Consider the following 12,659-nt stretch of genomic DNA (forward strand, 5'->3'; position numbering starts at 1 on the left):
TCAGCCTCAGTTAATAACGAGATTGAACCTTGCTGGGCAGGAAGTGTTTGCTCTGAAGGTGGGAGAACATGCATCATCTGTAGTGATCTTCTGAAGTAACCTTCATCTCAGTGGCTTTAACACATTGCAGCTGAACATGGATATTTATAGATTTTGTTTGGCACACTTAGAGGAACGTGAGGTTGCTGCAGGTATTCCTACTTTATCATCCCTATCATCCCCAGTCCACATACTCTGCATTTTCCCTGTTGGGTGCTGAGAATCCTGTGCAATCTGACAGAGTCAAACCTAACCTGAACTGGTTTGAATAGGATTTTTTAATGAATTGGAATAGAATCAGGAATATTTTTCTGTTGTCTTTGTCGGTCCTGAACCAAGCTGACTAAATATTTATTTTTAGTCATTGTTTTAGAATAAACATTGTCCTAAAACCTGATACCCCCCATCGAGGACCTGTAGAGCACTGTTGTTTTTTTTATAATCTGCCTAAGGAGGGCTGTAACTAAAATGCAGTTCCTTGGAGAAGTCAGTTTTATTTCAATGCCTGTTGTGTTGGAATTGGTTTGCTATTTTAGCCAACAGCATGCTGCGAGGGCAAATCAGTCTGTCTTTCAGCAATTCTGACTAGAAATACATGCATCGTGTATCCCTGCTGTTGAGGTACTTAGGAACTGATTTATGGAGAGGAGGAAATGAGCTAGTGGGGCTTCTTCTGTCCCTTTTGCCCTTCCTTCCAATAAACTCCATCCCTCCCTGTAAAGTTCTTCAACTCCTTATGTGCAGCAAAGCAACACAGCTTCTCACTTAGCTCCTCAACACCCACTGCAGATATAGGAAATTAGAGAAAAGGTGAAAACTGTTGTAGCAGGAATGTGAATTATGTACAGGATCTGTCAGAGATGATGGAGGTAGTTGTCAAAGTCAGCTGAAGAACCACCTTGTAGTCTCATTCTGGGGAGATTAGCCTTCTTTTTTATTTTTATTTTTTATTTCACGTGAACTGATTAATAAACTGCTGTTGGCTTGAACTAGAGCTGAGACAAAACAATTTATTTCAGAGATGATTCTAAATCAGAATTGATATGAAAAATGTGCAGTTCTGTATTCTTAATCTTTGTACCATTCTGTGGGAGAAACAAAGCTTGGGTGATCTTAGACTTTGGGAAGCTAGCAATGAAGTGTAGTGTGGTCTGAAGATTTTTTTCCATAATCTCTTTCTACATTGCAGTTCCAGGCTCTTTTGCCCTAAGGGTTTATTGAATTGCAATACACATGGATAACTTTCTACAGTATAAAAATACAGTGTGATGTTATTCAAGATTGCAGCATGATGCAAATATCCAAACGGCAGAGCTGATGTTATATGTGCAACCTTTACTTTGTAATTTCCTGGCAGTCAGGAGTTTAATTTTGTAATATAAGTCATTCTGTTTATTTATTTATTTATTTATTTATTTATTTCCTACTGGCATTTCACTCAGCTTTATCAAAAACAGAATAGAGTTCCAGGCATTGCAGACCTTCCACCCAGATTTGTGCATGGGACAAATTTGTTGTAGTCAGTAAAGCCTGGGAAGGGCACTACTTGTTAGGATCAAGTTAATGGCACTGAAGACAGCAAAGCAAAGGAGGATCAGAGTAAGCTGCCTACTTATTTGCCATGGCTGGCTGTAGGCAATGATACAGTGTTTTTTTTGTTTGTTTGTGTATTTGTTTTTGAAAAGGAAAGTGGGAAGCACTTTTTACATTTAACTGTGCTATGCTGCCTGAAAAAAATGAAAAGGCAATCATTCATGCCAACACAGACCAACATGCTTGACAGTATTCATGCTCACAAGGCAGACTCCAATGCTGTCTAGAAAATTCCATGGACTAAAGTGCATAGAAGTCTGTTGAAAGGAGAGGTGGTGCCAGCACAGTGAATTCATCATAATGCGTCACCAATAACTAGTGGTGTACAACAGGGGACCTTGCTAGGTCCAGTCTGTTCAACATCTTTGTTAATGGGGCAGAGTGCATCCTCAACGTGTTTGCAGGTGACAGAAAAGTGAGAAGAGTGGCTGATCCACCAGGGGGTCGAGCTGCCTTCCAGAGGGTTCTCCACTTGCTGGGGAAATGGGCTAGCAGTAACCTCATGCAGTTCAACAAGGAGAAGTGCAAAGTCCTGCACCTGGGGACAAACAACCCCCGGCACCAGTACATGCTGGGGGCCACCCAGATGGAAATTAGGTTGGTAGAAAAGGACCTGGCAATACTGGTGCACACCAAGGTGATCATGAACCAGCATGTGCACTTGCCATAAAAAGGCTGGTGCTATCCTGGGCTATATTAGTAGGAATGTTGCCAGCAAGTTGAGGGAGGTGATCCTTCCCCTCTACCCAGCACTTGTGAGGCCACATCTGAAGCACTGTGTCCAGTTCAGGGCTCCCCAGTACAAGAGAGACATGAACTTACTGGAAAGAGTGGGATCAGGGCCACAAATGAAGGGCCACAAATTTAATGAAGGGGCTGGAGCATCTCTCATATGAGGATAGGCTGAGAGAGCTGGGACTGTTCAGCCTGAAGAACAGGAGGCTTGGGGGGATCTCATCAATGTGTGAAGGGATACCTTCACACATCAATATCTGAAGGGAAGGTACAAAGAAGACAGAGCCAGGCTCTTCTCAGTGGTGCCCAGTGCCAGGACAAGAGGCTATGGGCACAAACAAACACTAGAGGTTCTGTCTTCTGAACATCAGGAAGCACTGCAGGTGACTGAGCACTGGCACAGTTTGATGCAACAAAACCTGCCTGGTGCTCCGTGTTGCTCCAGTTCTCTTTCCCTAAATCTCTGCCTGCAATGTTGAGGAGGGTGAATTTGCTTGAGTGATGAAACCAGCTGAGAGCACATTGTTGTGCAGGCTCACATTGTTGTGTTGTATATGTCTCTAGGAGGATTCATGGCAAAAACCATTTGTGTATCTGCATATGTAAAAGTTCAGTCAAAACATAGGCTGTGGTGACTGATTTGTTTGTTTGTTTGTTTGTTTGTTTCCCAATACCTTTATTCTTTATTGTGTTTAGAACTTGTTAACCTGGGGTAAGGATTCAAAGTGAAGGTCAGGTGTGGTAGCCCTTGGTACATTTACAAGATAAAAGGTTTTTACTGTGACCTACTGCTGAAGCAGTGTTATGATTTCTGTTGCCCCAAACCAGTTGATAGTAAAAGGTTTTATCAAAGAAAGCTTAGACTGTGAGCAATATTTTTTTAAACCATAGCTACAGAGTCAGTTTCTGATATACTTACTTGTAAACAAAAACACATTCTCTGCCAGTGTGCTTTCTGGTGTTTCTCATGCCCTCCCCCTTCCCTTATTATTTTTTATGCCCTTTTATTATGCCCTTATTATTTTTTTTTATTATTATTTTTTATGATTTTTATTATGCCCTTATTATTTTTTTTTTTACTGTGCTAATTAATAACAACTGAAATTGACATTCTAAAGCAATTTTGATTTCTACCAGCCTTTTAATTTATGATCTTAAGCACTGGTTTAGTTAATGTTCATTAGGTAAATGTTCACAAAATATATGTAATCTTTTTCACAGCTGCAAAAGTTTTTTGAGATGTTCTTCAAAAGCAGTTCTCCCCAGCAAGCCTTTAACAACATGAAAGAAGCTATAAGCAAACTTCTACTTGTAACTGAGGTCTTCAGTGAATTATCTGCCTCAGGACCAAGCTCTTTCAATCAGTAAGTAACTTGCAGAATTCATTGCTATTCTATTATTAAGATAACTCCTTAAATAGTAAAAACTGTAGAAGATGCATGACTCCTAAAATAACAAAATCCCCTCTATTTCATTAATCCTAATAGAATGAAGCATGGACATACTGTATCTAGGGAGTAAAACTCTTCAATATCTACAGGGTTTCTAGTTTGTGAAGAGGTTGTGATAAATACCGAGGACCTGATACTGTGTCCTCATGAAGTGTTTCAGGCAGCACAAATGAACAGAAATCACTCAAAATTGGGCCAGTTATCATAAAGCTGTATTTCCCGTTAGTGAGCACTCTGTCTTGTGTCAAATATTTAAAGTTAGAGTAACCCAGACTGTTCTGAACTGGCTGGGGCAGGGAATACAAACAACACTGCAAATACTTTATGAAATGTACATTATGAAGTGTACTCAGGCAGCCACATTTTTATGTGAATATTGCATCACTGTAATCACTTCTATTAGAGTCTTACAGTTCTTACACATAAATCAACATTATTTAATGATAAATACTAAGTAAGTTACTATTTATAATGCTTGTATGTTTTATAAATATATTTGAGAACATGGGTGTTTTAGTAGTAATAATATACATTATTTGTCAGGAATAAAGTTTACATTCTGAATGAAGACAGTTGAAAGGAGGTGAGGAATATAACAGGGATAGAACTGTTTTTGAAGTGGTCTAAACTCTTTAACATTTGTTTACCAATAGGATAGGTATCCCTTATGTATATAGCACAAGATTTGCTTAAGGTTCCTGGCCCATCTCTTCAAACATCCCCCCCTGGTGCATCTGGGTTCAGTAAGCCCAGTAAGTTTCACCTGATGGACATCTATTGTCCTCAGAATGTCTCCAAAGCTTTTGTGGGACTTCATTCTCATCAAAAAGCATTTCCTCCTCTGGTCCAGTTCACTTCCCTCACTGGTTTAAAAGTGAGCTGTACAGGTACTCTTGAATATATCACTGCTTTCATCAGCTCAAAATGTGACTCATCAATGGCTAAGGCTGCTGACTCTTAGAAATGTTTAGTCTATGTTGTGTGCTTTCTCTGGACAAAGGTGTGTGCGTTCTGTCATTGTAGCATATATTTCACAACAGTATCTAACTTTGTTGAATCTGTTCCCTGTTATATTGTATTTCAGATGCAGCCAGTGTTTTCAAATGCTAACCTTTGACATTGGGTTCAGCACCTCCTTACACCCAGTAGTTCTTGAGGTGAGTAAATGACACCGAAATGTTTCTTTTTGAGTGTTTTTGTCTCCAAGAATGCCCTGAAGGTTGCAAGCTTACTGAACACAAGAAGAAGGGTATTGCTCCACCCCCCAAAAATTACACCAAACAGAACAAAGCAAGGCAATCTCTATGATAGTTGCCCTCAAACCTCTGAGAAATGGACAAATGCATTAATATTAATTTTGCCTAAAAGTGGCAAGTAGCTGTGGGAGAAATCAGTTGGGAAGGGACAGAGTTCCTGTGCTGAAGTTCACCACATCATATAATCACGCAAACCTTTCAGTTTTAGCTTTACTGCACTATTACCCAAGTGAATATCATCTAAATAGAATACATAGGAAGTGTTGCATGCAATTAGAGTTAGGTATTAACTGTGCTAGAAAAAACATGAAGAGAGGAAGTTAAAATACCACAAATGGCTTTTAATACAAATTAAAGTTCTGTGGGGAGCTGGGAGTCAGACTCAGTGACCCTCGTGGGTCCCTTTCAACCTGGAATATTCAATGATTCTATAAACTGTAGTGTATTTCTTCAGTTCATGTCCTGCCTTGACTTCCACTATGCTGCCTTCTCCTCCTGTGTTGCCTTCTTCCAAGACAGTCCTCAAAGCCCTCAAAACGTGAGAAAGGTGACCATTAGCATAAACTCACCATGCCAGTTTTGTACCGTTCCTGTCTCAGAACAGCCCAGACAGAAACAAAAACTGTATTTATTTCCAGCAGCTTTTCATTACCCTTGTACATACATGCATATATCTGGGCATGTAAAATCTGTCTCTATACACAATGTACAAAAGGGAAAAAAGATAGTAGTAAATATATCCTGGGAAATTACAGGAGACATTTTTTAAAAGTCATCCTCAGTTAAGTTGTGTTCAAGTTTCTAGTAACAGCAATGCAGTTAATGTCTCCATCCTTCACAAAGCCAAGACCTTTTAAACACAAAGGAAAAATGGACATATGAAACAAAGCATCCCGGCTTGTATCAGAAATAGCATGGCCAGCAAGACTAGGGCAGTGGTCGTCCCCCTGTACTCAGATCTGGTGATGCTGCACCTCGAGTACTGTGTTGGGCCCCTCACTACAATAAGGACATCAAGGTGCTGGAGCATGTCCAAAAAGAAGTGCAACAAAGCTGGTGTAGGGTCTAGAGAACAAGTCTTACAAGGAACAGCTGAGGGAGCTGGGGTTGTTTAGCCAGGAGAAAAAGAAGCTCAAGGGAGACCTTATCATGCTCTACATTTACCTTAAAGGAGGCTACAGCAAGGTGGGCTTTTGTCTTCCCTCCCAAGCACCACATGATAAGGCAAGAGGAAATAAATGGCCCCAAGATGCACCAGGAGAGGTTTAGGTTGGATATTAGGAAAATTTCTCCACTGAAAGGATTATGAAGTATTGGAGCAGGCTGCCCAGGGAAGTAGCTGAGTCCCTGTCCATGGAGGTATTTGAAAAACATGTAGATATAGAGCTTAATGACATGGTTTAATGGTGGATTTGTCAGTGTTAGGTTGGACCAGATGATCTGATGATCTTGGAGGTCTTTTCCAACCTAAATGATTATGCGATTCTATGACAGTTGTCACAATTAAAAGCGACAAAAACCTGAAGACAAAATCTTTAATTAGTCTAACAAGACATCTTTAACTAGTAGAGGAAATGTGACATGTCATAACAATTTTAAGACTGGACACCAGGCTGCATATAAATTCTACCAAGACTTGCTAAAAATTATAAACATAAAATATAATGATTTCCTGCTTGTATAGCAGTCTCGGCCATTGGTCATAATCCATGTGTGTACAGTAAGCCTGTACCGTTGAATAGTTTCCTATGAAAATATTATTTTTAAAAAATTATAATTTTTTAGTATCAATTAAGATTTTATTTTAGATTATATCTCCTAGAAATGAAGGTATGAAGTATGCATAAGCCTCATGCAGTTAGGTTATATTTGTATTTAGAATAAAATAATAATTTATTTGTATATTTTATGAGCTTATTCATTGCGTTTATGTACAGTAAAAATATATCTTTATCAGTAGCATCTCTTAAGTACCAGACTTCTGCAAGAATCGTGCTAATTTATAAGCTGACATTTTAAAAAATCAAATTTCAAAATGGAAAAAAGTCTCGCATGAGGATGCAATGTTGTACTCTATCCGCTAGAGGTCAGCAAATATCGTGGCGTGTAGTTCTCACAGAAAATGTGGTACTGCATTTTCTATATTAAAATCCTGTTTTACTAGACTTATCACGACTTTATTGTATAAACAGTTCCAGTTTGACAGTGTATGGTTTTGAGAAGACAGGACTTGATTTACAAAATGTAAATTCTTACATTGTTCTCTAACAGGTGCATGAGAACTTTGACTTTCAAGATGAGGAGGAGTCAAATATTCAGGACCAAACCTTCAAAGAAGTTATTTTTGAAGATACTTTTAAATTTCTCTTATCTAATAAATCGCCAACTTCCAGTTTCAAAGAAACTTTAGAAAATGTGTATGGATTAACTGTGAGCAAGGTAGTTCATTCCACCTTTTTCTTAATAATAATTATTTGAAAATAATTCCTTCTAAATTGTATGCCTTTATGAAATTGTTGGTGCCAACATTTTGCAAGAAGGATTTATTCAATCAAAACTGTCTGTCTGTTGCTGAATTTCAGGAGAGTCATGAGAAAAACTGCATTTATATTGAAAAGGGAATTTAGTAAAAATTTCCACTCTCAAATTATTTCATTTCCAAAAGTACAGGTCTTTAAAATATATTTAAAACTTTAACAAAATAATTCCCCTATTAAAATTTTTAAAATGGTCTTTTAATATACAGTTTTGTGAGTTTACATAAACCTACATTTAATTAATTCAGACAAGTAGATTAATGAGCATTGGAATTAAATTTGGTTTCCTACTACCTTGTGCCTCATTTTGAATACAAGATCCAACTGTAATTTTTTGCATTTTTAGGGTCTGTGTAAAGTCTGCATCACTTCTGAAAGCTGTTTATTACAAGCTGGGAACATCTTTAGAAGTATTTCTCTCGATTTTTGCAGTTGTAAGGGGACATTCTGAAGAGCCTCTTTCAAAATTTACAGAGATTAAGTCATCCATGAGACTTCTACCTCTCAGTCAGATATGATTAAAACAGGGTCATCTGTTCTAAATTTATGTTAGGATAAATTAGGTAGTCACAAACATAAGTGATAACATATGATATGATCACCTAACTCTGTTTTCTATAGGAGACCAAACCACATTTCAGTCCACTTTGTTGTATGTCTACACATTTTTTTCCCATGGTAATTTATATGAGTTCTATTCTATAAAATAAATGATGCACAGTTGACTTTATCATAGACTGATAAATGGGAAGAGTTATAAAGGAGCTGTTTTTAAGTGACTTCAGATGAGGTTTGGGTAAATTGAGAGCTGTTGTAACTTGTCCTTTTGATCACCAAAGGGATTGGGGTCTGATGAAAACATATTGCTTTCCATGTGATTTCAACAGTGTGTGCTGTCCTTTCCTCTGCAGGATGGAATCTACCACAAAGAAGATGAGCAATGTTTGTCTTTAGAAGAGATAAATTCCATAATTACTTTCATAAGAGAGCTGAAGAATATTGGACAGTTTGAGCTGGTAAAATCAGTTTTGTTATACTGGATTCATATTTTATGTAAATCTGCTAATATTTCTCCGTGATTACCATTCTCTGCTGTCTCAGGCGCATGCATCAGACTGTATGGAAAGGGAAGCTGGGGGGTGGAGGTATACTTATTTTATTTGGGATTTTTGGATTTTAAAATAAAAGAGATAAAGAAATAAATCAGAATTTGAGTTAAGGATTAATTGAAAAGGACAGCTAAATCAGAAAAATAAAACTGAAAATAGAAGAAAGGAAAAGGAGAAAAAATATGTAAATCACTTATGAGCTGTTAAAAAAACAGAATGACAGTGAAGCAAAGCAGTTGCCAATGGAAGAACTGGAGACTGCTCAACATTAATATCATGACCAAAGAAAAGGTAGAGATTAAAAAGTGTCAAAAAAGCAGACGGAATATGTTATATGCCTTCTTCATATGTCATCGAGTCAATCATGGAATCATAGAATCATAGAACAGTTAGGGTTGGGAGAGACCTTAAAGATCATCTAGTTCCAACCCCCCTGCCATGGGCATGGACACTTCCCGCTAGATCAGGTTGCTCAAAGCCCAATCTAACGTGGTCTCGAACACTTCCAGAGAAGGGACATCCACAACTTCTCTGGGCAACTTCTGCCAGTGCTTCAGAGAAAAGAATTTATTCCTGAAGTCTAATCTAAACGTCTAATTTTTAAGTTTAAAACCATTTCCTCTTGTCCTACCACTACACTTGCAGACAGAGTCCCTCCCCAGCTTCCCTGTAGGTCCCCTCTTGGGGGGTGAGTACTTGAAGTAGTGAGTTCATTTTTTGGAGAAGAATAGAGATGGAGGAACAACAGACAGTGCCCATGAATAGGCATGACAAGGAGTCTTGAATTGAGGAGGAAGACTGGGGAAGTGGAAGATCAGCAACTAGATCCATTGTTCAGAAAGTCTTCTGAAAGACTTCAGATTTTTTTTTTCCAGACCTCTGAAAGGGTTTCAAGGCTAAAAATTGATGGGGCTTTTTGAAAAGGGAATTAGTTGTATAGATCTGGAAGTCAGATCTGGAAGTCAGAGTTAATCTGGAAGTCAAACCAGAGACCTTGAGAGGCTAGGGAGGTAGACTTCCATGTCAGTACTAGCAAGTCTGATTTGCAGGGATGGGCAAGACTGTCATTTTTTACATTTGTGTGAAAGAGCATTTATATTAATATATCTGTATGCTATAATATACACTGTCTTCTAATCTTTTCTCACTTCTGTGCAATTTAAAAATGTAACATGTAGTCCCTAATCAGTATCTCTCTTCTCAGCTTTTCCCTTCTGCTGCACCCAAGATTCAAACTTTACTGCGTGACCTGTATCACATGGTAGACCCAATGAGACGGCTTGGTTCAGTCCTGACTGTACATTGGTTGCTTTCCAGTTTACTTGAAAAATTCCAGTTCATGACTAAAGAGGCACATACAAATCTTTCAGAATGGTAAGATAGCTATTATACGATATGTTGAAGGTAGTTTCTCAACTGATATAAACTGGAGTAGCTCCAGTGAGTACCATGAAACATAATCCTTCAGCAGCTGTAGGTGGATTTACAGCATTTGAGAGGAATATCTATCATCCCACCATAGAGCACTGTCAGCCATTCTGCCATTAGTGTTGCAGCTAGGTGTCGACATAGCACAGATTTTTTTCCCTTTTGCTTCTCTTTCTAATACAGAGGTCCCCGTGTTAAAAAAAGTAATTGGAGCTAGAGTAATTTTTATTTTATTTTATTTTATTTTATTTAGAAATGTGAGGTGACTTAGGTAGGCTGTTCCTGAAAAAAATCAGAGTCAAAATTAATAGAGTTTACTACTCTCATTTAATTTATTCACTAATTAGAAACAAAATTGTAAAGAAAAGACAGAACTTCAGGTGGATTTTCCAGAAGGGTTCAATGATTTTCAGTGGCTCTAAATTTTCTGTGTCCAACAAGATGACAGGTCAAGAGTTGTATACTCTGAGAACCTCATTTTAACTCTATGTGAAAAGCTTGAAAAATACTGTATTGACAAGACCAGATCTATTGAGCTTCTGGCAAGAGATTGTAACTTTAAGAAGGATGAAAGGAAGGAAAAATGAAAAGTTGTGGTATACAATGTATTTAATATAAAATATGGGGGGAAAAAAGTGTTCTCTGTGCTTATTATTTCCTGACTAATGACATTTCACATTTTGTAGATGAGTATGCCATAGTTCTTTACTGAATAGAGGCATATATTATATTGTTTAGGCAAACAGATATGTTAAAAAATGTCTGTGCTCCATTCCACTGCTTTCCAAGTTAAATGGGCAACTGACATTACTGTGTGCATTTTGCTTGGAGAATGCTGTAGTCACTATATAAGGCATCTGTAAGACTTTTTAAATTTTAATTTTGTTTCTCAATGAAATGGGTGTGGCTTTCAGGATGCCAATAGTCATCTGTATCCTTGCTTAGATGTAAAGTGAAGATTACACTTTACCACTGTGCTAGTTAACTGTTTATTAGTGTTTTGAAAATACACAGTTCCATGAATGTGCTAAACATTATTGTTACTGCTGGCCACTCCATGAAAAGTAACCCAAAGATGCAGCTGCTTGCATTCATGTATAAGCCCTTGCCCTTTTGCCAAAATATTTAGGTTTGCATATCAAAGCATACCAACCTTTAGCAGCTTTCTGTTCTAATCTAAGCTGTGCCACTCATTCACTTTGAGCAAGCCCTTTGGCCTCTTTTTCCTTGAAGCTAAACCTTACTGTATGTATATAAATATATAGAAGTAGCATGACCTTTCTCCAGGGCATAGGCCAATCTGCTTCTTTGCACTGTTCTGCAATGGCTAAGCTAATAATACTGTTCTGCTAATTCACTGTATAAAAAATACGTGATTGCTAATCATAATCTCCCACTCCTATAGCTACACACATGTGATGGTGATGCATGTGTCAGATATGCATGTAATTATACATAATTGCAAGGAAGAAAGATGTGAGTAAAGCTTACTCCCCAAATTACTCAGGTATGCATTCTTTTTGAGTTTTGATTAATCCTTGAGATTCCCATCTTCGATGAGTTTGTATATCAGAACAATTTTTTGATTTTCTTCACTTAACGGCAGTTTGTTTGATTGGTGTATTTAACTGTTCTTGTTTCTCTGACTATGCAAAATTAGTATTTCCATTTACAAAAGCCAATGATTAGCACAGCTGACTGTCCAAACAGACAGCATGGACAATTATGGGAAAAATAATGGCTTTTGACTTAGATCTTGTACAGTTAAGCAATTCACTGATCATGAATCTGTAGAATAGAGACAGGATTTAAACAGATTTCTTTATTCCTTTCTTTCTTTCTGCCTTTCTTAACCCATTTCATCTATGCTGATAGTATTGAAACCTTCAGTGACATTAGTGAACTCTCTGAATTCCTCCCACAGGAGAAGCAAGAAGAGTTCTAGAAACTCATCTATAATTATTATGAACTGGTTACAGCTTAGGTGAGAATTACAGTCACATATGTATTGTTATAACATATGACAAAGTTTCTTGAAAGTGATGAAGGGGTACCACCTAATATGTTATGTACATTGAAACCAATTTCCTACTATGTTCAGAATACTGATTTTGTGACCCATTAAAAATCGTACCACCCACAATTAACGCATCTATCAGAGGCCCCCAAAGTGCCCAGTTCTATGTTTGTTTGTTTGTTTCACCTTTTCAGTTTTAATCATATGGAAGATATTATCTCTACACATCCTTTATGGCTTATGTCTGATTGATCAGACCATCCTAGCTTAATTACTGTTATTGCTGTCTGTCCTTTAGCTATCTCAATTGTTGAACCAGAAAGTCCTAAAGGACTCTCAGGTTTATTGTTAGTAGTTTGTGAGGTACACAAGCATATTCCTCCCCCCCGCGCTGGTTACCTAATGTACAGTCATTAGTTTCATTAGATCTAATTGCAAAGTGCAGAGACAATGCACTCATCTGTGCTTGATACAAGATAATAGGTCATAAAAGA

The 12,659-nt window shown here is 37.7% G+C and overlaps 1 protein-coding gene across 6 annotated transcripts in view; it reads left to right on the top strand.

Moving 5' to 3' along the window:
- The window catches only part of CPED1 (cadherin like and PC-esterase domain containing 1), a 146,610-nt gene that overhangs the window by 59,357 nt on the left and 74,594 nt on the right, over positions 1-12,659 (top strand). For 5 of the 6 annotated variants that reach the window (XM_068669582.1, XM_068669581.1, XM_068669583.1 and 2 more), the window contains 6 exons: positions 3,589-3,731; positions 4,903-4,975; positions 7,346-7,513; positions 8,523-8,627; positions 9,925-10,094; positions 12,073-12,132. In XM_068669582.1, coding sequence (XP_068525683.1) covers positions 3,589-3,731; positions 4,903-4,975; positions 7,346-7,513; positions 8,523-8,627; positions 9,925-10,094; positions 12,073-12,132 — 719 coding nt within the window. The remainder of the gene's footprint in view (positions 1-3,588; positions 3,732-4,902; positions 4,976-7,345; positions 7,514-8,522; positions 8,628-9,924; positions 10,095-12,072; positions 12,133-12,659) is intronic. The other variant, XM_068669585.1, reaches the window with a different exon arrangement.

Source organism: Anas acuta, chromosome 1 (genome assembly GCF_963932015.1).
Source record: "Anas acuta chromosome 1, bAnaAcu1.1, whole genome shotgun sequence".
In the NCBI taxonomy this organism is placed as follows: domain Eukaryota; kingdom Metazoa; phylum Chordata; class Aves; order Anseriformes; family Anatidae; genus Anas; species Anas acuta.